This window comes from Astyanax mexicanus, chromosome 4 (genome assembly GCF_023375975.1).
Source record: "Astyanax mexicanus isolate ESR-SI-001 chromosome 4, AstMex3_surface, whole genome shotgun sequence".
Taxonomy (NCBI): Eukaryota; Metazoa; Chordata; class Actinopteri; order Characiformes; family Acestrorhamphidae; genus Astyanax; species Astyanax mexicanus.
In genome coordinates this window covers 1,134,266-1,160,978 of record NC_064411.1, presented here as the reverse complement: position 1 = coordinate 1,160,978, position 26,713 = coordinate 1,134,266, and the positions used below count along the sequence as shown (strand labels likewise).

At 34.6% G+C, this 26,713-nt stretch overlaps 2 protein-coding genes across 2 annotated transcripts; one reads left to right on the top strand and one right to left on the bottom strand.

The window, feature by feature from the left end:
- Window positions 1–3,472: 3,472 nt before the first annotated feature.
- Window positions 3,473–5,417, bottom strand: LOC125801163 (zinc finger protein 271-like). Its single transcript, XM_049477395.1, has one exon. It carries the CDS (start codon window positions 5,361–5,363, stop codon window positions 3,804–3,806), a length of 1,560 nt encoding a protein of 519 aa, XP_049333352.1. The 5' UTR covers window positions 5,364–5,417; the 3' UTR covers window positions 3,473–3,803.
- An 8,498-nt stretch (window positions 5,418–13,915) lies between these two features.
- On the top strand, window positions 13,916–20,952 carry gpr35b (G-protein coupled receptor 35 b). The gene is made up of 2 exons (XM_007240871.3): window positions 13,916–15,046; window positions 18,644–20,952. The coding sequence occupies exon 2, from the start codon at window positions 18,647–18,649 to the stop codon at window positions 19,529–19,531; it is 885 nt and encodes a 294-aa protein (XP_007240933.3). The 5' UTR covers window positions 13,916–15,046; window positions 18,644–18,646; the 3' UTR covers window positions 19,532–20,952.
- Window positions 20,953–26,713: the final 5,761 nt, after the last annotated feature.

Here is a 26,713-nt window from a genome sequence, read left to right as displayed (position 1 = left end):
AGAGCCCCGCCCCCTCCCCAGCTATATCACATTTTACCCAGAGCCACAGAGAGACAGTGTGCCGGGTACTGCCGTGTGGACTGGAGGAGCATCCAGACCCAGAGAGGCCATAAAATCCTTTTTCAGAGGTTAAATAAAATACCACGGTACCCGTGGCTTGTTAAAAAGTCCTAAAATGTTTTACATTTAGTTTTACAAATTCAAAAGTGTAAGCAGGCGATTAATTGCAAGTTTAAATAACCATGAAATAAAAAAAGATTGACTGCAGAACACTAAAAAATAATCACAGGCTTTTTTGTTCTTCTACAGAGCCCCCGAAGTGGCAAGGTGTATGTAATTTTACATAATAAAGTTTTTGAACAAGTTTTGCACACCACTTAGTATGTTGTGTTTACCACTATTCACTGGTCTGTATCTGACTTCACAGACTGCTATATTGTGCTGTGCACATGCTCTGCAATCCTCCATCCTTTTATCATGGAAGGGGGGATTATGAATTTTTGGCAGTTATCAAAAGCATATTTATTTAGATGCCATTTGTGATGTAATGTAGGCTGCTTTTGCACAGATCTAGCCAGCTAACCTAACGCTAGCTAAGTTAGCCTAGCTTAGAAGGCTTGCATTGCTCTCTGAACAAAGTAAGGTAGGCTTGTGTGAAAGGAGCCAGTGTGTGTATGTGTGTGTGTGTGTGTGTGTCAAAAAGCTTTTTATACAAAATGATAACTAAGTCCTGCCTTGTATACTTCTACTACGAGGTAGCTAGCTAATTTTCTAGCTTTCTATCATGAGCTCTGGGCTTATAGCTACCTAGCTAAAACATTCCACACTAAAATAAAGTAACATTAACATTAGCTAAAGTAGCTAAATCATTCCACAATGAATCTAATCTAAGAAGCCAATGTTAGCTTACCTAGCTAGCTAAATAATTCCATACTGAAATAAAGTAGTTAACATTAGCTAACCTAGCTGGCTTAATCATTCCACACTAATATAAAGTAGTTAACATTAGCTAACCTAGCTAAATCATTCCACAATGAAAAAAGAAGCTAATGTTAGCTTACCTAGCTAGCTTAATAATTCCACACTAAAATTAAGTAGTTAACATTAGCTAAAGTAGCTAAATCATTCCACACTGGGAAAAAGAAGCTAATGTTAGCTTACCTAACTAGCTAAATAATTCCATATCGAAATAAAGTAGTTAACATTAGCTAACGTAGCTAGCTTAATCACTCCACACTAAAATAAAGTAGTTAACATTAGCTAAAGTAGCTAAAAACATTCTATAGTTAGGTAATCTAGCTAAAACATTCCACACTAAAATAAAGTAGTTATAGTTTACTAATCTAGCTAAAACATTCCACAATACAATTAAGTACTTATAGTTAGCTAACCTAGCTAGCCTAATCATTCCACACTAAAACAAAGTAGTTAACATTAGCTAATCTAGCTAAAAACATTCCTTACTAAAATAGTTATAGTTAGCTAAACTATCTAAGATATTCCACACTGAAATTAAGTTGTTAACATTAGCTAATCTAGCTAGCTAAATCATACCACACTGAGATAAAATAGTTAAAATTAGCTAACCTAGCTAGCTTAAATATTCCACAACTAAAATAAACTAGTTAACATTAGCTAACCTAGCTAGCTAAATCATACCACACTAAAATAAAGTAGTTGAAATTAGTTAACCTTTCTAGATTAAATATTCTACACTGAAATAAAGTAAATAGCATGAGCTAATCTAGCTAGCTAAATCATACCACACTTAAATAAAGTAGGTAAGATTATCCAACCTAGCTAGCTTAATCATTCCTCACTAAAATAAAGTAGTTAACATACGCTAACCTTGCTTCTTAATCATTCCACATTGAAATAAAATAGTTAACATTAGCTAACCTAGCTAAAACATTAAACACTAAAATAAATTAGTTAACATTACCTAATCTAGCTAAAAAAACATTCCACACTAAAATAGTTATAGTTAGCTAAACTACGTGAGACACTTAAATTTAGAAGTTATAATAAGTTATTCTAGCTAGATCATTTCACACTGAAATAAGAGTTAACATTAGCTAACCTAGCTAGCTGAAACATTTCATTATGAAATAAAATATTTTCAAATATTTTATTTTACTTTATTTTGCTGTGGAACATCTCAGCAAGACAGGTTATTGTTAGTCGTTAAGGTTGTCTGTCATTTTAAAATATAGCTTGCTAGCAACCATTTTCTGATTATCACCTCCACCAGTATCTGCAGGTCCCCATTAATAAGTAATTAAATTAATAAGTAAACCCAAGAAATTGCACTTCTTACTAGTTGTTTTTAAGTTGATTTCTGCTCACATTGCAGTATTTATAAATTATTAATTACTTTTTGGATACTGTCTAATAGGGGTTGCACTAAAGGCACTTCATAACACTCTTTATACTGGAAAGGCAGCAGGGCACAAAATTGATCTAGAGAGCAAAATTATTAGTGGGCACTTAATTTTTTTTCCCCACAAGAAAGGCAACGAACAATTCCAAATTGTCCTGACCAGCGATTTACACTATTTATTCTATAGTCAAACTTTAGTTCAAAGTGTAGTATAGTGTAATTCACAGTGTAATACATGTAAAACATGGTGCAAGATAACTCCAAGATACATTAAAACATTAAAAGCACTACATTCAAATGCAAATATATGAACATTAAAATAATTTGCTTACAATGTGTATTATATGTATTTTATAATAATTATTAGAAAAGCTGTGACTGTGTTTAATGAAATGATGTAATATTGAAAAATGAAAACAATTTAAATAACAAATAATAAACTCTGGCAATCAACATCTGCAAGATGCAGTAATGAGACCTGTTACATTTTAAAGTTTTTGTAATTTTTAGTAAATGTCATTTAATTTAAATGTTTTAAACATTCCAATATAATGTGACATCTTCACTGAACTTTACACAAAAACTCTGAATATAAAACAATACCACATTTCTTATGTGCTGCATGTTTAATTTTGATTCTTGCATGTTTTTGCACTTGTACTTGCAATGTAGTTATTCTTAAATCTTGGATCAAGGAACAAAGTTAATGTTCAGAAGGAGTTGAGCTGTGGTATGTGCAATAAATTAAAAATATAAAACTGTTAACACAAACATTTGTATAACACATTGTAGCAAGCAAGCAAACAATACTGAAAGCAATAAAATCACTTATAAATAATTGGACGAGCTGACTTATACTTACTGATTGCAAGATGCAACCTGAGGCCTTATATTTTATCAAGCTTTCAGATGTTTTTTTACTTGACTACTGAGCTCTAGAAATGTCATGCGGCTGCTTCTGATACTTGATCAGGAAGGAGGTTTGTGTAGTTGCATTGTAAATTTTTTGGGGGGGTTTTATGTGTTGGGCATATGCAGGACTACACACCACTCAGACCCATTTCCAAACGTAAAAACTATTACTAAGCAGGGTAGTTTGAAGTGACTTTTAATAACAAAATACATTTTGCTGTTTAACTTGTGCACATTTCTATCTCTTCTATCTCTGAGTGTCACTCTAACTGTAGCCATCTTACCTAAATTAAAAAAGTAAGCGCAAACAAGTTGGGGCATCACTTAAAGTTTACCATCAACAGTGAGGACCAAGTCCATCTGGTACAACTTTAGCCTTTATTACATACAGTGTTAAAAAGGTTGTATCAATTTGGTGTAAATTCTTGAACAGTGTTAACTTTCATGGTAAAGTGACAAAGTGAAAAAATTGTGTAGGACAAGGTGTTCTGTCCGAAAGATTTACGCACTTTTAATTGCCTTGTAACAGATTTGAGATAGTTTTCTTTCCTGTGTGAACGCGTTGGTGCAGTTTGAGACTAATCTGTTGATTAAAGCTTTTCCCACAGTCCGAGCAGTGATAAGGTTTCTCTCCTGTGTGAATGCGCTGGTGTTTTTTGAGGTTACTCTGATGATTAAAATTCTTCCCACAGTCTGAGCAGTGATGCGGTTTCTCTCCTGTGTGAATGTGCTGGTGTTTTTTGAGATTACCCTGTTCAGTAAAATTCTTCCCACAGTCTGAGCAGTGAAACGGTTTCTCTCCTGTGTGAATGTGCTGGTGCAGTTTGAGTTTCCTCTGTGTAGTAAAACTCTTCTCACAGTCTGAGCAGTAATACGGTTTTACTCCTGTGTGAATGCGCTGGTGCAGTTTAAGAGCACTCTGTTGAGTAAAACTCTTCCCACAGTCTAAGCAGTGATACGGTTTCTCTCCTGTGTGAATGCGCTGGTGATTTTTGAGCTCACTCTGTGTAGTAAAAGTCTTCTCACAGTCTGAGCAGTAATACGGTTTCACTCCTGTGTGAATGCGCTCATGCAGTTTGAGAGTCCCCGGTCGATTAAAACTCTTTTCACAGTATGAGCAGTGATATGGTTTCTCTCCTGTGTGAATGCGTTGGTGCAGTTTGAGACTACTCTGTTGATTAAAGCTTTTCCCACAGTCTGAGCAGTGATACGGTTTCTCTCCTGTGTGAATGCGCTGATGTTTTTTGAGATGACTCTGTTGATTAAAACTCTTCCCACAGTATGAGCAGTGATATGGTTTCTCTCCTGTGTGAATGCGTTGGTGCAGTTTAAGAGTACTCTGTAGATTAAAACTCTTCCCACAGTCTGAGCAGTGATACGGTTTCTCTCCTGTGTGAATGCGCTGGTGTATTTTAAGATTACCCTGTGCCGTAAAATTCTTCCCACAGTCTGAGCAGTGATACGGTTTCTCTCCTGTGTGAATGCGCTGGTGCAGTTTGAGATGATTCTGTAGATTAAAACTCTTCCCACAGTCTGAGCAGTGATACGTTTTCTCTCCTGTGTGAATGCGCTGGTGTATTTTAAGAGTACCCTGTGCAGTAAAATTCTTCCCACAGTCTGAGCAGTGATACGGTTTCTCTCCTGTGTGAACGCGCTGGTGCAGTTTGAGATGACTCTGTAGATTAAAACACTTCCCACAGTCTGAGCAGTGATACGGTTTCTCTCCTGTGTGAATGCGCTGGTGATTTTGGAGAGTACTCTGTTGAGTAAAACTCTTCCCACAGTCTGAGCAGTGATACGGTTTCTCTCCTGTGTGAATGCGCTGGTGTATTTTGAGAGTACTCTGTTGAGTAAAACTCTTCCCACAGTTTGAGCAGTGATACGGTTTCTCTCCTGTGTGAATGCGCTGGTGTGTTTTGAGAGTACTTTGTTGATTAAAACTCATCCCACAGTCTGAGCAGTGATACGGTTTCTCTTCTGTGTGAATGTGCTGGTGATTTTTGAGATCACTCTGTTTAGTAAAACTCTTGACAGAGTGCTGATGTTTCTCCATGCCGGGACTTGGCTTCATTTGTCTGTAAAAGGTATCAAACAATTTCTGCGTGTTCTGGAGATTCTTCTGGATGGCTTGTGCTTCACCTCATTTAGTAATTTAACTTTGCTCTTAGTTAAAGATCCTGATTGTTGGGGATGAATTTCAGGAGAATATTTTCATTTCTGGAAAAAAAAGGAAAAATGCAGTTGTATATTAAATCAGTTACAATATATTGACATCAGGGACATCTTCATATTACCACATCTGTGCTTTTTTTTTTTATCCCATTCTAAGTCCATAGTGTAAGGAAAGGCTGACACCCGTTTAGTGCCTTTATAAGTACTGCCCACTGTTTAGACAGACAGCCTTGATTCTGTTCTGGTCTCACTTGAATCTAAGAATGTAAAGAGAGAAAGAAAGACAGAAAGAAAGAGTGATGTTACCCCTGAATCTAAAGCTTTGAGGCATTGGTTTGAATCACTCTGCCGACGCTTGGCTCGTTCTACATTGATCACGTGAACAATAATGTTCAAAGCTTTTTCCTTCACACCTATGTATAAAAGATTCCTGATTTTTTTTTTTCGTTTTACAACTCCTGATAATTATTTTCCACCACATTATCTTCAGGCTAACGGTACGTTCACACTGCAGCGGCACGAAGCGTTTTTCGCTCCGCCTCCCGGTAGCGGCAAAAAGTTGAGATATTTTCTACTTTGTGCAAATGAAAAGCGAATCTCGCTAGGCGGTAGCCAATCAGCGCCATGCAGACATGACGTTGTCCCACACAAGCCACATGTGAACTACAGTGTGAGAAAATGTAGAAGCTGATTACCGCTATTTCGTCTCTGTATGATTACAGGGACGTATTAAAAAATAATAATGCATGGAAGAAGGTAGCTGAAATTGTTTGTGCTAATGGTGAGTTCACACTTTTATAATATTTTAAATTAATATTTAAACACGCCATTACAGGCGACACGCCCCAAAGCGGCAAGTGGGAGGCGGGGAAAGCGATTGGCCGCGATGCCGCGCCGCTGCAGTGTGAACGTACCGTAACAGTGATATGCACTCCTGAGTTCAATGCGTGTTTTTTTGTATATGTAGGTCAAAATCCTTTAAATATAAAAACACAAATGAAAATTTGGTGAGAAAAATAATTAAATCGTGCTTTTTACCCAGAAAAACTGCAGCTCCACATCAACGGCTTAACTGATTTGTTTACTAAATCAATATAACGGACACGGAGGCGTATCACAGCATCGAGTCGAAGCCCAACTTCATCTGCAGAGCCAGAGAGCAGCAGAAGCTCTACACCAGCAGATTCAGTTTTACAGAAGCTAAATGTTACCCACGATTTCATCATCTCTAAATAAATGTTAATAGTACATTAAAGTACTCTAGCTAATAAATTAGCATTTTCCTTCCATCTTAAATATTATCAATTCTTATTAGTTGTCCTGGAAATGTAGCGTTAAGGAAACACGTCAGCTCCCACTATAGACAAACACTTCAACATTATCCCCCATAAAAAAAAAAAATCACATCATAAAACATTTTACTATTGCAAACCTGTGCATAAAAAAAAAACTTTGTGGAGCACGCATCACATTTTTTTACTGGACCACGAACAATGTTTTGTTAAAAAAAAAAATACAGCAACTGTATAGAGGGGTATGGTAAGGTTTTAGCCACCTTTAGCTAAGCTAGCCAATGCTATCTAGATAGTTAGCTAAGCTAGACTAGCTGGTAATTTCAAACAATGAAATACTTTTAGCACCCTGAATGTCTTAAACACATTACATTTGTGAGAAGTTGTTGTTATATAGCCTAAATGGTGGATAATGTACAAGCTGTTTGTAATGGTTAATCCTTCCCTTTATATTTAACTTTAGCTGTTGGTGTGGTATAGGTAACAACACTGGGTCATTTTACAAGCTAATTCTGCTAATGCTAATGCTCCTGCCTCAATGCTAGAAAAATCTGTAAATCTAAGTTTACTGTTAATAAACAGAAGCGATTTACTCACCCAAATAAACGGTTTTTTATGGGAGAAAACTGTGTAGATTAACATCCAGCGCTGATCCTGCTCTTCCTCCGGCGCTACGGGAGAATAAACTCATCCAGCTACAGACCCCGGAAGCTCAGGCTCATCCGGGTTATGTAGAGCCCCGCCCCTTCCTCTGCTATATCACATTATAGCCCATCACCGCTAGAGGGAGCGCGCGAGGGAGTCCTCAATGCATGGAGCTGAATGGAGCTAAACAGCTCAAACTCTCATTTAAAACACTGTATAACTACTTCTCTGGGGTTTTCCTTTAATTTTACAAAGTAGAACAAAGTATTTCACTAAAATAGGAAAGAAAACGTACCCCTATATTTCCATTTTCTATAACTAATGTTTTTTTATTCAGTAGATTCACTAGCATTACACACACAGCTCATTTAAAAGGGATTAAATCTGCTATTTAAAAGCTTTAATTAATATCTCTGTTTAATATCTCTGAATGTTTCGTTTCATGCGTTAGCAACACCTCGTGTTCAAACTTTGAATTTTACAGTATAAAAACCTGATTAATAGCGGGACAACTTTTATTTTGTTTTTAAAATACCTCGCGGGCAACACCAAAAAAAGTAAACGGGCCGCAAATGACCCTCGGGTCGTAGTTTCGACACTAATCTTTGTTGAGTTGTTGTTTTGAGACTCCCATGTTGCAGTTCTTCAGAGAAGCTGCAAAGAGGAGAAAAACTTGCAGTTGGCACCTTAACACTTTCTCCTAATCGGATGCATCTGTATATGTAGGGCAAGGGTCAATCAGCTTACCAAACTAATTGTGTGTTCCAATAATTATTGCTAAATGTATTCCAATCAATAAAACAACAAGGGTGCCCAAATTTATGCACCTGCCTAATTTAGTTTAGAATTATTGCAGACTTTCTGTAAATCTTATAAACTTAATTTCACCTCTCAAATTTGAATCACAGTGTTCTTCTGCTATATGATATATTTAACTGAAATTGCTGATCTGAACAACTATTGGTTACCATCATATATTCACTCTCTAATCTATAGTGGGTACAGTAAGTATTCAGACCCCTTTACATTTTAACTTTATTTCATTGCAGCCGTTTGCTAAAATCAAAAAGTTATTTTTATTTCTCATTATTGTATACTCAGCACCCCATCTTGACAGAAAAAAAAAACAGGAATGTAGAATTTTGTGAAATGTATTAAAAAAGGAAAACTGAAATATAAGTATTCAGACCTTTTGCTGCGACACTCGTATTTAACTCACATGCTGTCCATTTCTTTTGACTGTCTATATAAGACCTCACAGTGCGCCAGAGCCAATGAGAATCATGAGGTTGAAGGAGAAAGTGAAATACTTTGTTCTACTTTGTAAAATTAAAGGAAAACTTCAGAGAAGTATTTATACAGTGTTTTAAATGATAGTTTTAGCTGTTTAGCTCCGTTCATGAAGCTGGAGCGCCAGAAGAACAGGATCAGCTGAACTACAGAAGGTATGGAGGAGTTTTAATTAATCTACACAAATTTCTCCACTGAAAACTGTTTATTTGGGTGTGTAAAGTGTTTCTGTTTATTTACCGTAAGCTTAGATTTACAGATTTTTCCAGCACTAAGGCAGGAGCATTAGCATTTGGCAAAATTAGCTTGTAAAATGACCCAGTGTTGTTCCCAATACCACACCTGACAGCTAAAGTTAATTATAACAGAAATGATAAACCATTACAAACAGCTTGTACATTTTCCACAATTTAGGCTATATAACAACAACCTCTCACAAATGTAATGTAATGACATTCAGGCTGCTAACAGTATTTTATTTTTTGGAATTTTTTGGAACTAGTTTAGCTTAGCTAACTATCGAGATAGCATTGGCTAGCTTAGCTAAAGGTGGCTAATACCTTACCATACCATGGAAATTAATGTACCCCTCTATCCAGTTGCTGTATTTTTTTTTTTACTTATTTGATATTGTTCTATATTGTTCAAGGTACATTTAAAAAAATGTGGTGCTTACTCCACACAGATTTTTATTCAAAGATTTACAAAAGTGTTAGTAATAGTAAAATGCTTTATGATTATTTTTTTAATAGGCAGAACTGGCCAATAATAGGGGACTAAAGTAGCTGATGTTAGCTAACTAGCTAAAGTTACCAGCACTTTTTAATCAAGTATCTAATGTTATCTAACTTCCTAATGTTCCCAGTGCTTTTTTAATCAAGTATCTAATGTTATCTAGCTAGATAATGTTCCCAGTGCTTTTTCTTCATCAAGTAGCTAATGTTATCTATCTAATTTTACAGTTCTATTATTTAATTAAAATGTATTTTTTAAGAACAGCTACAGTTATATTATTTAATAAAAAAAAATAACAGTTCTATTATTTATTTATGTTTTTTAAGAACAGCTACAGTTCTTTTATTTAATTAAAATGTTTTTTTAAGAACAGCTACAGTTCTATTATTTAATTAAAATGTTTTTTTAAGAACAGCTACAGTTCTATTATTTAATTAAAATGTTTTTTTTAAGAACAGCTACAGTTCTATTATTTAATTAAAATGTTTTTTTAAGAACAGCTACAGTTCTATTATTTAATTAAAATGTTTTTTTAGAACAGCTACAGTTCTATTATTTAATTAAAATGTTTTTTTTAAAGAACAGCTACAGTTCTATTATTTAATTAAAATGTTTTTAAGAACAGCTACAGTTATATTATTTAATTAAAATGTTTTTTTTTAAGAACAGCTACAGTTCTATTATTTAATTAAAATTTTTTTAAGAACAGCTACAGTTCTGTTATTTAATTAAAATGTTTTTTTTAAAGAACAGCTACAGTTATATTATTTAATTAAAATGTTTTTTTTAAGAACAGCTACAGTTCTTTTATTTAACTAAAATGTTTTTTTAAGAGCAGCTACAGTTCTATTATTTAATTAAAATGTTTTTAAGAACAGCTACAGTTCTATTATTTAATTAAAATGTTTTTTAAGAGCAGCTACAGTTCTATTATTTAATTAAAATGTTTTTTAAGAGCAGCTACAGTTCTATTATTTAATTAAAATGTTTTTTTTAAAGAACAGCTACATTTCTGTTATTTAATTAAAATGTTTTTTTAAGAACAGCTACAGTTCTATTATTTAATTAAAATGTTTTTTTAAGAGCAGCTACAGTTCTATTATTTAATTAAAATGTTTTTTTAAGAACAGCTAGTTCTATTATTTAATTAAAATGTTTTTTTTAAGAACAGATACAGTTCTATTATTTAATTAAAATGTTTTTTTAAAGAACAGCTACATTTCTGTTATTTAATTAAAATGTTTTTTTAAGAACTGCTACAGTTCTATTATTTAATTAAAATGTTTTTTAAGAGCAGCTACAGTTCTATTATTTAATTATAATGTTTTTTAAGAGCAGCTACAGTTCTATTATTTAATTAAAATGTTTTTTTAAGAACAGCTAGTTCTATTATTTAATTAAAATGTTTTTTTAAGAACTGCTACAGTTCTATTATTTAATTAAAATGTTTTTTAAGAGCAGCTACAGTTCTATTATTTAATTATAATGTTTTTTAAGAGCAGCTACAGTTCTATTATTTAATTAAAATGTTTTTTTTAAGAACAGCTACAGTTCTATTATTTAATTAAAATGTTTTTTTAAGAACAGCTACAGTTCTATTATTTAATTAAAATGTTTTTTTAGAACAGCTACAGTTCTATTATTTAATTAAAATGTTTTTTTAAAGAACAGCTACAGTTATATTATTTAATTAAAATGTTTTTTTAAGAACAGCTACAGTTCTATTATTTAATTAATTTTTTTTTAAGAACAGCTACAGTTCTGTTATTTAATTAAAATGTTTTTTTAAGAACAGCTACAGCTCTATTATTTAATTAAAATGTTTTTTAAGAGCAGCTACAGTTCTATTATTTAATTAAAATGTTTTTTTTAAAAGAACAGCTACAATTATATTATTTAATTAAAATGTTTTTTTTAAGAACAGCTACAGTTCTTTTATTTAACTAAAATGTTTTTTTAAGAGCAGCTACAGTTCTATTATTTAATTAAAATGTTTTTAAGAACAGCTACAGTTCTATTATTTAATTAAAATGTTTTTTAAGAGCAGCTACAGTTCTATTATTTAATTAAAATGTTTTTTTTAAAGAACAGCTACATTTCTGTTATTTAATTAAAATGTTTTTTTAAGAACAGCTACAGTTCTATTATTTAATTTAAATGTTTTTTTAAGAGCAGCTACAGTTCTATTATTTAATTAAAATGTTTTTTTTTTAAGAACAGCTAGTTCTATTATTTAATTAAAATGTTTTTTTTAGAACAGCTACAGTTCTATTATTTAATTAAAATGTTTTTTTAAAGAACAGCTACAGTTCTATTATTTAATTAAAATGTTTTTTTAAGAACAGCTACAGTTCTATTATTTAATTAAAATGTTTTTTTAAAGAACAGCTACATTTCTGTTATTTAATTAAAATGTTTTTTTAAGAACAGCTACAGTTCTATTATTTAATTAAAATGTTTTTTTAAGAGCAGCTACAGTTCTATTATTTAACTATAATGTTTTTTAAGAGCAGCTACAGTTCTATTATTTAATTAAAATGTTTTTTTAAGAACAGCTACAGCTCTATTATTTAATTAAAATGTTTTTTTTAGAACAGCTAGAGTTCTATTATTTAATTAAAATGTTTTTTTTTTAAGAACAGCTATTAACAATAATAATTGGTTCAATCAATCAATCAACATTTATTTAAACTCTGAGTACATTGAGGGTGGCCCTCATTTACAATGCAGCAGAGCAATTACATAGGGAAATGGATTGACAGAAACAACAACAACAAAAAGGTAGATCTAATAAAATAAGTAATAAAAGAATAATGTTTTTAAATGTTTGTTTTAAAATATAAAACAAATAAGGCAAAAATAATAATTTAAGAGTAGGAATCATAAAATCATAGGTAGGAATAAAAGATAATAGAACTATTAAAAATTCAACTACAGATATACCTATAAATAATAAAAGAAAAGAAAGAAACTAAAAAGAAATGTGAAAAGCTATATAAAAGTTACTTGTGATTATCACGCCTATTTTTTAGAGCCCGAGGAATGTGGTGGGAAATCTCGGGCAGAGAATCTGAGCTCTAATGACTTGTTATTAATTAATTGGATAATTGATTTAATAATTAATCTAACAACCTGGCACCCAATTAAAATATTTTTTAACATCTATTTTTTTTTTTATTTCCTAACACAGCTTCTGCTCTATCCTCTGTGCTTCTATAACTTTACACTGTGGGATTGCCCCGAAACAATAGGACAGAAGAATTCACATTTTGACCAGTAGATGGCAGCAACGTCACATTTCTTAAATTACCTGTCTTTTCTCTCTTTGTGCTGAAAATATCACATGTAATACAGATACACTGTGTTGAAATCTATAAATTGACTTTATTTAAAATACATTTGGAAAGCTCTGTTTTTCACCTTACTTTTTTAAAATAATCAATATATGATTTTTCCTGTGTTTATAACAGTATATAATTTTAGAAAGATAGAACTTTAATAAATATAAATGTAGGAAAATACTACTACAAGTTATGATGATGATGATAATAATAATAATAATGATAATAAAAAATATATAATAATAATTATTTATTAATAATAAATTATTAATAATCAATAATAGTAATAACAATATGGCGATAATAATAATAACAATAACAATAATAATTAACAATAATAATATTAATAATAATATTAACAATAATAGCTATATAAATAATGACAATAATAATAATATAATTTATTAATAATTAATTATTATTAATTAATAATCGTAATAAAAACTAATAATATTAGTACAGTGGGGACCGAAGTGGAGGAAGGAAAATTAACACTCTCTCTCTCTCTCTCTCTCTCTCTATATATATATATCGGTATAATATTACTATATTAGGGATTAATTTAATTAAACCCCAATCACTAGATTCTGTTCTCCTGAAGAAGAAGTCATTTTGTTTAGGTTTTATAAATATGATCTGTGCTTTAATATATTAACCGTTTTCCTAAATTTGGTTTAAACCAATCTCAATCTTAGGGGTGCCGAGTGGTCCAGGCGTCTAAAGCGCTGCCACTATGAGGGGTAGGTCGCAGGTTCGAATCCCGGTCATGCAGCTTTTTTCAACGAAAAACACATCACTCCTAGGGTGATGTCCGCAGCACAGGGCGTCTGTGAGCTGATGTATAGGAACCTCGAAAAGAAGCGGTGTCTGACTTCACATGTATCGGAGGAAGCATGTGTTAGTCTTCGCCCTCCTGGTGTGTTGGGGGCATTCCTAGTGATGGGGGGAGTCCTAATGAGTGGGTTGGCTAATTGGCGGTGCTAAATTGGGGAGAAAATGGAAAAACATTAGAAATAAAATTAGCGGTTGTGCTGCACTCCGCATTCTGATTGCCTTTAGACGATACTTAAATATATACACTTATTGGTTTATTGTGAAAAAAATGGAAGTGTTGTTTCAACACACTTTCCTAACTATCCCAGACTAAATACATTGTTTAACACCTTAACAACACAATGTATCTCCAGGTCAACCACACTTTTGTGAAATCAACCTGTGCAGTTAGGAAGCAACACTGATTGTGAATCAGTTTCACCTTCTGTTGTGCAAAGGGAACAAAAAACAGGTAGAAATTAGAGGCAATTAGCAAGACGACCCCTATAAAGGAGTGGTTCTGCAGGTGGGGACCACAGAGCTTTCCTCTGTTCTCATCCTTTCTGGCAGATGGTTTGGTCACTTTTGCATTTTGTCAGTTATCTCACCATAGAGGCAGCATGAGGCGAAGTCTAGAACCCACCGAAGCTGCTCAGGTAGTGCAGCTCATCCAGGATTAGCACATCAATGCGAATTGTGGCAGGAAGGTTTGCTGTTTCTATCAGCATGCATGGAGCAGATACAATGAGACACATTGCATCACAGCGCTAACGCTCGGAGGAAAGCGCAGCGACTCGGTTCTGATACCTCAGCTCACAGAAGCAGCCTTGTGCTGATCAACATCACCCTAGGAGTGATGAGGGGGGAGAGCAAGGCACACGGTGCTCTCTCAGGGTTTCAGCAGCTGAAGGCAAGCTGCATGACCAGGATTCAAACCAGTGCGAATGATCATGGTGGCAGCACCTTTGGAAAAGTGTTCATTTACCTTTAGTTTTTTTTGCTGTCCGGGCAGAATGTCTTCAAGTGTCTTATAGAGGTATCAACCATTAGAGCAACTATTAGTTTACTACTAGTATATTGCTTTATATTGCATATTTGTTTCTTAAAGTGTACATGGAAAATATACTTTGGGAATATATTTCTGTTTGTTGTAGAGATCTGTGTAGGCTTTTTAATATTTCCACACACTGTGAATGTGATTAACGTTTTTGATTTTCCACGCGTGTGAGCGTCAGTGAGTCACAGAGGCAACCTACAGATCTGAATGCAGTGAAATGACGCAGTGGGGTCTCTCAGACAGGAAATAGGCTTCTTAAAACCACAGATCTGAAACAATATGCGAGCTGAAACTGCTACAGCGCGGTGGACTGATATACCGGGCTGATCGCACGTATTTCCTGCCGAGAGCCGCGTCTGAGAGCTGCGTCTCTCAGGCTGACTGAAAAACGAACGAACAGCTGACTTGGGTAAGAAAAAGAATTTTGGTTCTAATTATTATTATTTTATTAATATTACAAAGAAAAGTATTTGAGTTTTGTGTAAAATACTGTGTACTAAAAAGGAAGTTGAGTTAACATAATACTTCTGTTTTGTCTCAACTGAATGTCTGTCAGTGTGTCTGAGGTGCATTAGTGTCAATTGCTAGTCCAAGACTAGTCTGTTGTAACTCATCGTACATTCATTATCATTCATTATACATTATATATATATATTAAATTATATCTCTACTAGAATCTAACATTACATATAAATATAAAGCAAAAGTTCAACATGTTTCCCATCCTTTTTTACCTACAGTCATGCGAAAAACAAATATTAATACAATTTTTTTCCCACTCCTTCATGCAGTATTCTCTCAGCTGTTTTAAATCAGTCGGATGGTTTTGTTCAAGGTCTGGGTTCGGTTTCTTTTGCTATTTTGGAAAATAATTAATCTGTCCAAAGATTATTGTTTCAAATATCCTGGTGATGGTCTAGGTGTTCTCTGGTGAACTAAACTTTAACTTAAACTAAAAATTAACAATATACAAAAAAATATTGTTTAAGGAATATAAGATACACAATAATTAAATACCATTTTTAAAAGAATAGTTAAGAAAAAAGCTGAAAGCCAAAGAGTCTGAAAGCGGAGAGGGTGCGCAGTTGTAGCGCAGGAAAACGGGCCAAAAGTCTGAAAGCGTTGAAAGTGCGCAGTTGTAGCGCAGAAAAAGGGCAAAAGAGTCTAAAAGTGGAGAGGGTGCGCAGTTGTAGCGCAGAAAAACGAGCCAAAGAGTCTAAAAGCGGAGAGGGTGCTCAGTCGTAGCACAGAAAAATGGGCCAAAGAGTCTAAAAGCGTAGAGAGTGCGCAGTCGTAGCGCAGAAAAACGGGCCAAAGAGGCTAAAAGCGGAGAGGGTGCTCAGCTGTAGCACAGAAAAACAGGCCAAAGAGTTTAAAAGCAGAAAGGGTGCACAGTTGTAGCACAAAAAAACGGGCCAAATAGTCTAAAAGCGGAGAGAGTGTTCAGTTGTAGCGCAGAAAAAGGGCAAAAGAGTCTAAAAGCGGAGATGGTGTGCATTTCTAGCTCAGAAAAACGGGCCAAAGAGTCTAAAAGCGGAGGGGGTGCGCATTTCTAGCGCAGAAAAACGGGCCAAAGAGTATAAAAGCGGAGAGGGTGTGTATTTCTAGCTCAGAAAAACGGGCCAAAGAGTCTAAAAGCGTTGAAAGTGCGCAGTCGTAGCGTAGAAAAACGGGCCAAAGAGTCTAAAAGCGGAGAGGGTGCGCAGTTGTAGCGCAGAAAAACGAGCCAAGGAGTCTGAAAGCGGAGAGGGTGCGCAGTCGGCGACTGGGAATCAGGTGCAGTGGCCAATTACAGCCAATGGGATCACAGAAAGAGAACCACAGGTCCAAAACTCATCTCCTGCTCTTTTACCAGAGCCATTTATGGAGAGGAACCCCAGGAGTATAAGCTTGATTCTTTTTATTAATTAAAATGTTATTTAATTACTGACAGAATAAGCACTTTAGCACTTAGTAGGATGTGTTTTGCCAAAGTTTCAAGAATCAGTGATATATCATTATTACATTTACACATAGAAAAATGTATATTTTTGTCAGTGAGTGTAGTTTAAAAAGGTAATTAAGTTACGTGAATATGTGATGTGTCCCCAAGATCACTGATCTATAAATATAATCCACTTGCTTACCCAAATCTAAACAGACAGGTTCATCAAAGGTTCACGTAACTCCTAACACCCCTACTATAACACATGAATTATTTCTAACCTCATTTCCACCTCCCCCTTATTTCCTGCTCTATCCCACAATTTCCCCTTGGCCTCCTTTTGGCTCTGTCTTAAAATTATTTTTGCGATGAACTTCTATGTCCTCTATTGATAATGTAGATCCTTATTGTACGTTGCTTTGGATAAAAGCGTCTGATAAATGTAATGTAATGTAAAATCTCAACTTTTATTTGATTGCAGACAGAATGAACCTGAAATATTTCATGTTCTGCTACTTAATGATAGTAATAAGTGGTACAAAAAAAAAAAAAAAAACGCTGCAGTAAAAGCAATTTACAACCAACTCACAGAAAATGTGATATATATATTTTTTTATCCAGTCATGTGAGTTAAGGTGTAAGATGCTGCTGTTATTATTATTAGTATCACAGTGTTAAAAAATATTCATCGGCTCAACTTAACTCAGTCAAGTCAACATTTTGCTTTGATACACACAATTTTACGTTTATTCAACTTAACTGAGTCAAAGCTAGATGATAACTTGACTGAATTAAGCAGTAAATAGTTCAGTTTAATTAGTGTATATATATGTATATATACACAGAATTACTTTTTAGAGTGCACTTACTTTTCCAGCCTTTTGTTGCCTCTGTCTTAACTGGTTTTGAAAAGTGTATCAAGGCTGAAATGCAGGAATTGATGTTTATTAATTAATGCAATATTTCAGGTTCATTCTGTGAGCAAAATTAAAATAGAGGTCAACGTAAATTTGTACATTTGAAATACTGCATTTCTGTTTTCTTTGCATTGTCCATACTGTTCCAACATTTTCAGAGTTGGTGTTGAATTATTAATAGTATTTTTCGCACTATAAGTTGCACTTAAAATCCTTTAATTTTCCCAAAAACCCATCAGAGCTCCTTATAATCTGGTGCTCCTTATGTATGAATTCTACCAGTCAGGCATTAAGGAGCAGTAATAAAGACACTCTACTGAAGTACAGAGTTATACAGGAGCACAGAGACTGTAGCAGTATTAGCATTAGCTGCTAACCGTGCCAAGCATAAGCTCTTTTGCTATTCAGAGAGGAGTATTATCGGCCTGTGGCCTGCTAATGCTAATGCTGCTGCACCCAGCCTTAGGGGAAATCTGGGAATCTAGGTTTACTGTAAATAAACAGAAGCGCTTTTTCTCACCCAAATAAACAGTTTTTAGGAGAGAGCTACAATTACAATTTTGTTTACTTAGCTTAGCTTTACTTAACTTAGTCTTAGCTTAATTTAAACAGTATTCAGAGATGGAGATTATATAACTAAACTTTAACTACTTTTAAACATAAATTATGAAACACAATTAACCCAGATAGCCACCAAGTTCTTAAGTAAGTAATTTACAATGACATGCCAAAAGTCAGGGGACATCAGTATGCAAATGAGTTGCTACCTCATGGGACAACTTCTGAAAAACCTTCACCCCATACGCCACAGCCTGACACACGCAGTTCCCCAGAAACATAACCACACGCTGTGACCACATGATGCAGGAGCCACGTGATGAGGAGAGCGAGCTCCATCTGCTGTCCATCTACTGTACCCACCCAGAGAGAGCAAGGCCGATTGTGCTCTCTCAGGGCTCTGGCAGCTGATGGCAAGCTGCATGGCCAGGATTCGAACCAGCGATTATAATCCAGTTTACTCCAATTCTTCAAGCACATTAATTAGATTTAGACTTTGTCTCTTTCCCATTTTAGACGATATCCAGCTATAGTTTAAGGTTTGGTTTCTGCTGATGTAAGTTCAGAAGCTCTGTTGTAAGTCTCTGTTCTGGTTGTTGTTCTCCAGGCGATGGGGTTCAACTGCAGTGCGGTGGAGAACGACAGCCATGCTGACCTCAGGCTCTTCCAGCGGGTGGCGTACATGCTCGTGTTCACCGTGGGCCTGCCCCTCAACATCTCCGCCCTCTGGTTCTTCAGCAGGATCCAGCACTGGACGGACACTCACGTCTACATGGCCAACCTGATGCTCGCCGACGTCCTGCTCATCCTCTTCCTGCCCTTCCGGATATTCCAGACCTTCTGCCCCATCGACCCCTCCGCCCTCTGCACCTTCCTCATATGCGTTCACTACAGCAACATGTACGTCAGCATCTTCACCATCATGGTGATCAGCGCCCATCGCTTAGCGGTCATCAGGTTTCCCCTGCTGGCCAGAGCCCTGCAGACCAGGAGGAAGACCATGGCGCGCGTTGTCTGCCTCTTCATCTGGGTTTTCGTCATAGCAATCTGCGCCGCATTCAGTTCCAACATGTTCCCAAAGAAGCTGAGGGAATGCTACGAGCGCAAACACGAGCACTTACTGGATTTCCCGTTCCTACTGGTTCTGGAGATAGTGGGGTATCTTCTGCCTGTAGCCATCGTCACAACCTGCTCCGGCCAGGCCATCTGCCTCCTTAACAAATCCACGGAGAATCAGCTGCAGCAAACGGAGAGAAAACACGTGTTGGAAAGGAAACGAGTCGTGGCCATAATCACCGCCAACCTGATCATTTTCCTCGTTTGCTTTTCGCCAATTCATCTCGCACATTTACTGAAATATTTAAAATCAGGAAAGTCTGTGCTCTTTACCGACGCTTTTTACGAAGTCTCTGAATGGATCGCAACAACCAACTGCTGCCTGGACGCTGTGGGATATTACTTCCTGTTAAAGAAGGTTTTCAAAGGAAAGACTTAAGCCGTTTTCACGCTAGTTTTTGACTAGCTGTGGTTGAGTTGTGCTGCTGCTGATGCCGAGGAGTCGCCTGCTGATTAAACACGTCACATCTGCGACCTGTGTTTTGGTGTGTGGTGTAGCGACAGCATCTGTAGATCAGTATCTGTCTCTCAACGTCAGAATGAAGCTCTGATCTTTCTGATCTGTTATCTCTAATGATGTACAGCTAATCGCTGTTAATAGTCGCTCGCTGGTGTTTTTGTTGTTTGGACTATAAGTGTTTAGATCACACAGTAGCACAGTGAAGGCATAGTTATGGGTGTGGTAACGCAGTGAAGGCATAGTTATGGGTGTGGAAACAGTTAAACCCAATGGGAATCAGTGTACAACAGTGTAGCTACCAAAAATGTATCTTCTGTTTACTGTGGGTGTGGCTGAAATAGATCTCCACTCCCTCATTAGTTGTGTGCTCTATTACCAGTGGTAGAAAAACAAGTGAATCTAGACAAATGTGATGTGATTGGCTGAGTAGTGTTTAAATTTTCATATCCTCGCTGTCCAATGAAAATCACTTATCTCCAAAACAGCAACTTTACAGGAGAGAGAAAAACCTTGTAAACTTTTAATGGAAGTGAATGTAAAAAGAGTTTATTCCAGGTCATTTTGAAGACTTTCTATTGGTCCGTTCATCAAGAAATTTCGGCACAGTCTAAGGGAGAGTTTGTCTGTTCAATTTATGTAGTAAACTAAAATCGACAAAAATAGAGATTATATAAATAGAGATATAGGTGCATTAGGTCCATTCCAGCAGCACAACGCTCGTCCACATACTGCTGCCATCTCAGGAGTTTAAGCCTTAAAGACATTGCAGATACTGTACCACCATGTCCAGCTGCTGCATCTCGAGATCTATCCCTAATTAATAAAAAAGTGTGGGATCCATTTCCATTGGACGGACATCCTAGCAACACTCCCAACCCCTCTACCGCACAATCTGCAATAGGAACTGTGTGAGAGTACTGGAATTACTATAGGATGGATTATCAAAGGAATAACTCCATTAGGAACCTCTACAACTCCAGGTTAAGATTTATCCACTTAAATGTAAAAGTTGTGACTTTATTCGTAAACAGATGCCAGATGTCATATTTCCCAATCCTATTTTAACCAGTGACCTCCTTATTCTGAAATTTCTTCTGGGTGTGGCTTAAAATAGCTGAATAATGCATTCACGAGAAAAAGTGTCCACAAACATGTGAAATTTCTCATGCAAATTGTTACCAGTTCTTTACAGTGTGATTTTTGCAATACACTGTTGCAGCGTCTGCAGCTCATGTGAGTTTATTTTAGCTTCTGCATTTATAATATTACTGTAAATACACTGGGGAAGTCTATCTTACTTTTGCTATGTTCTGTAAATGCGTAACTTAATGTTTCTACAAAATAAACAAAAAGAAAAAAAGCAAAATGTGTGGTACTATCAACTGCAACATTTATACATTCAACTTTTAACTTTCTGTACAGTGAAAACTAAGCATAACTACATTTAACCCTTTAATCTGATGAAAAAAAAACCCTTTTTCTACAGTTTATTCAACAATCTGATTATAGAAAACTTGTGGTGTCAGTCGATTAAAAAATGTAATCAGATTAATCACGGCAATATTCTGTAATTAACTGCGATTAATCGCACACAAGTTTTTATAGTGTATGTTTAAAATTAAATAAAAGAATGAATGTTAGAAATGTAAAATGTATTAAGTAAGGTAACAGTACTACAGGGAAAACCAAGCACAGGTGTAGCTAACAACAGTAGCAACAATCTTCATTAATTGCACATTGCACCAGTACGAGCTTGAAGAGTGTGAAGGTTCAATTAGCAGGGTAAGAGCACAGTTTTACTCTAAATATTGCAATGCACACAACATTATGGGAGACATACCAGAGTTCAAAAGAGGACAAATTGTTGGTGCACGTCTTGCTGGAGCATCTGTGATCAAGACAGCAAATCTTTGTGATGCATCAAGAGCCACGGTATCCAGGGTAACGTCAGCGAGATACCACCAAGAAGGACCAACCACATCCAACAGGATTAACTGTGGACGCTGTAAGAGGAAGCTGTCTGAAAGGGATGTTCGGGTGCTAACCCGGATTGTATCCAAAAAAAACATAAAACCACGGCTGATCAAATCACAGCAGAATTCCTCAAATGTGCACCTCAACTCTCCTGTTTCCTCTCAGTTTCATTCTCTAAACCCTGTAGAGAGAACGTGCACAGAAAATGAGGGGTATTTATACAGGATGGGACGGGTGAGAGCAATCATACTAATTAGTATGAAGGAGAGTGCGTGAGACGCAGTGGCATATGGCAGGCAGTCTATGGCAGGCAGACAGGAAATGGCTGGCCTGACAAATGCAGATATCCTGCTGTGAGAGAAGTTTAAAGGTGAACTAGATCACAGGTCTCAGTTCAGTTAACAGTCCTGCACATTGTGATGCTTGTTAGGAGCAATTATTATTTAAAAAAATTACTATATTCTCCTAAGACCCAAACTATTGCATGGCATGCATTTCTTTTATTTATATTTGCTATTTAGGCTAATTGGCACCTGATTAGTGTAAAAAAAAAAAAAAAAAAAAAAAAAAAAAAAACAAAGAATGATCTTTTTACATGATGTAGTTTTTGAGAAAAATGATGTCCACATATGAGGACAGCAGGCCCTCATAGAGCAAAATTCAGTGTTGTGGTCAAGACAACCCAAAATGTAATGTCCACACATGTGGACGCCAGGTCCTAGAAGGATATCCAGCACTGAAACTGGGTTTAAGGTCCAGGGGCCTCATTTATTAAACTCTGCGTAGCTTCTGGAGTCAAACCAGGAAATGGTGTACGCCCAAAAAAATTCAGATTTTAAAACGCGAGTGTACACACATCCGAATGCAGTTTCCTCTTTATAAATCACAACCTGCTTAAAATGTGCTCAGTATAATAATAATAATAATAATTATTATTATTATTATATATTATTATTATTATTATTATTATGAATATGAGACAAAATAAACCAAATAAGTGAAAGGCACAAGTTAGCCAACAAATACTACTGCATATAAAGCAGAATAAGTTATGGGGAGCACTGCAGCTTTATAGATGATAAAAATATATTTAAACAAGTATATTTATATTCTATTATATTTTAACTTATTACGTTTCTTACGTTTTTATTTCTTGATTTATGCATTATAAATCAATGTAGTTAGGGGAGGAAGACGGACGCCTTAAACCTTGCTTAAATATAAACTCGTTTTCACGTATTCATTTCCAAAAGTATTTCTTTATTAATCACATCGTGCGTGAGATGTTGCACACGCACATTCATTAATATGGGACACTACTCTTTAAACCTATTGATTTTTTTGTTCTGAATCAAGAATTAGGATTAATGTTATTAAGATGATGCATAACTACCCTCACGAACTGTATAATATAAAAATCCAACAGAAGCATTCGCTCCTCTAAACTTCACCATGATGACGTGATTAACAGGAAGTGTATCTTTAGCCACAGAAGACATTACCGCCCCCAGTGGACGGTCTTGGAACTGTCAGTGTGAACAGAATCCAAATCCACATTCAGTGCAGGAGACCCATAACCAGTGATGGGAATAACGGCTTTTTCCAGAAACGAGTAATCTACTAATTACTAATTACTCTGAATGTAACTATAACTCTTTTCCCCTTTGGTGAAGCTGTTTGATCCAGGTGTTAAACTGTTATAATAATAGCATTTTAACGCTCATTAGATTGTTAGTTGTTTTTGTCTATTCTTTTGTTTTGTTTATATATACATTTTTCCTTTGAGTGTGGATTGGTTTGTTTTAACCCTTGTGTGGTGTTCATGTTTTTGTTACTCGTTTACTTTGTTACTTGTATTTAATTCAGCAAAATTAAGCAATTCTACATTAAAATGCTTTACACATGCTTGCTTCAATATAAACAGCTTACACGGTTAATATTTGCCCTTTACCTTTCTTATGTTACATTTCTTTCAAAAAGTGCTACTCTTTTTTTTTATTAGTTTTTTAATAAAATGTAAAAGAAAATGAATTAAACTCAAGATATGAGTAGAACATTTGTTTAGTTTCAAATTTACAAATAAAGCAATGTTTATTAGCCCTCGGCCAAACATACTGTATGTAATATAAATGTGTGTGTGTGATATACGTTTTTCACAAAAAATGAGCCAATGCCAATGAGTTTGAGTTAGAAAAAATATTTTTTTTGTATCATTTGATGAAAAATGAAAACGGGAACACCACACAAGGGTTAATTTCATCCACAGACGCATGTTTGTTTTTTCCATTTTTTTAGTCATTTTTTTTGGTCGTGTGAAGTCTTCGTTTCTATGTTTTGAAATTCGTCAGATTACATATATTTCTAAGAATAATAATAATAATAATAATAATTACATAATTTATTTTCTTTTGTTCATTTTTTTACGGGGGCAAAAAAGTACACAAAAGTAATGCAATAGTTACTTTTACTGGTAACTAGTTACTTTTATAGTGGAGTAACTCAGTTAGTAACTCAGTTACTTTTTTGGAGGAGTAACTAGTAACTATAATTAATTACTTTTTCAAAGTAACGTGCCCAACACTGCCCAAAACACAACCAATAGCTCAGTGCAACATTCTTTACCTTCAGTTCAGCAATTAAAAGTGAACAAAATCTGAAATTAGAACATCATTGCTTTACTGAAAGCTGCTGTCTTGCATGATTATTGTATTTAAACTATATAAGACCAGAATATATATATATATATTATAAACTATATAAGACCAGTTGCCAGGGATTCAGCTTCTCTCTGCACTATAGTGATCCTTTATCAGTCTGCAGACCACAGTTTCACTTCTGAATATGGTTAGAAGTTCACAGCACTTCTCAGACACGAGGTCGAGGGGTAAATTTAGTCACCTGGTCATCATCTGCAAAACCACGTCCGAGCACAGGAAATAAAACAGTTCTATTTCACTGTGTCTATATGTGTTCTTTACAGATTTATTATTTTTTATATTTTAGTCATACTTACATTTCTCAGATTATCAAAAAACTTTTATATCAAACAAATATAACCTGAGTAAATATATATATATATAAAACACTTTTTAAATACACTTTTTGTAAAGCTGAGTTTAATCACACTACTAACCACAACCAGACCTGATTACTGACTCCAGATCTGTGTAATCATCAAGAAATCACTTAAATAATAGAAGCTGTCTGACAACATGAAGCAGATAAAAGATCTCAGATAAAAGCAGCGCATTATTATTATTATTAAACTTTATTATTTATAAAGCTTTGAGACTCCAGAGAAGAATAGTGATTCACTATTATTATTCACTAATAGAGAAAACAACATAGGACACTGGTGAACCTTCCCAGGAGTGACCGGTCTACCGAACAAAATTACTCCAAAAGGGCATGAAGAACTCATCCAGGAGATCCATAAAAAAGAACCCAGAACAACATTTAATCTAAAGAACTGCAGGATCTCACTAAAGCCTCGGTTAAGATCAGAGTTAATTAATACTTCAATAATAAGAATAATAAGAGACTTTGGGTGGAAATGGTCTTTATGGGAGAATTCCAAGATAAAAAACACTGCTGACCAAAAACAACACACATTTACCCACTAACATCCTGATGATCTCCAGGACTTTACAGGGTAAATATTCTTTACAGGACTGACGAGACAAAAGTGGAGCTTTTCTTTGGAAGGTGTGTGTCCATTCGTTACGAATTTCACAAAACACATAATTTCAGAAAAAGAACTGAATCATACTGAACGCAGTAAAACATGGTGGTGGTAGTGTAGTGTGAGTGTTATGATGGTCTGGAGCTGCTGGACTTTAACTTGCTGTAACAGATGGAAGCAGGAGTTCTTCTGTTTTTAACAGAAAATCCTGAAGGAGAATCAGAATCCCTCCATCTGTTCCTTACTGACCTCAAGCTCAGGAGTAACTTGGGTTCTGCAGCAGGACGATGACCCAAAACACACAAACAACAAGTTCACTGTCTCTGAATGACTTAAAAAAAAATAAATCTAAATCTAAATGAAGGTTTTGGAGAGTCTAGTTAAAGTCTGGATGACTGAGATGCTGTGGATGATTAAGAGCTTAAACAGGACTTTTATTCTGGAAAATCCTCCAATGTGTCTGAATTAAAACTCTAATTCTGTAAAGAAGAGTGAAACTAAATTCCTCCACAGAGATGAGAAAGTTGGTTTGGATTTATTTTTTTTCTTTAATAAATAAAATTATCATTTAAAAAGTGCTTTTTATATTTATCCAGGTTATATATATTTCTTTATATATGTATTTAATTTATTTTCTACATTGTGGATAAAAACTGTTTTGTTCTCTGTTGCTCTGGATTTAACTAAAGTCTATATTCAGGGTTTTACCTCTAGAAATGAATTCCAGAAAAAAAAAAACACAGAGTAACATGTGATGCGATTCTGCCCTCTAGTGGCCGTTTCATAGAACTACAACATAGTTCAGCTCTAGGTGCCCATATGGAAATACAGTACATGAAATATATGTTCCTATATCACGAGGGATGTTCCTATATGTTATCTATTTGGCGATATAGTATTATTATTATTATTATTATTATTATTATTATTATTATTAATAAATATTACTATGGATTATTATATGGATATATGTAGATGTGTTTATTAAAAACCCATTAAAATAATATACCCCCATATGCTGACATTACCAAAAATTCATATCTCTATATAGGCCCCTTTATATCCTAATAATAATAATATTTATATCACAATAAAGCACTTTATATTCTTATATAAATATATATTCTTATATTTAATATGTTTCTCACTTTATCTTTTTCTTATTTTAATTTGTAATTTAAATTGAATTTATTTATATTTTTCATTATTACTCTTTATTTTTTATTCTTATGTTTTATATTTTGATTCTTATGTTCTTAGTTCATTATTATTCATTTTATTACCATTATTTCCTTTTTTTTTCATTCTTATCATTTTACTTCACTTTTACTATTATTATCTTTCTTTCTTTTATATTTTATACATTTTCTATTTTTTTTTCTTTTTTACATATATATTTGATTCACATATATAAAATGTTGATTCAAAATTAGCATTTCTTTTGT

Coding starts and splice junctions, on each gene's coding strand:
- LOC125801163 (XM_049477395.1), bottom strand. CDS start 5,363: ATGAAGCCAAGTCCCGGCATGGAGAAACATCAGCACTCTGTCAAGAGT.
- gpr35b (XM_007240871.3), top strand. CDS start 18,647: ATGGGGTTCAACTGCAGTGCGGTGGAGAACGACAGCCATGCTGACCTC.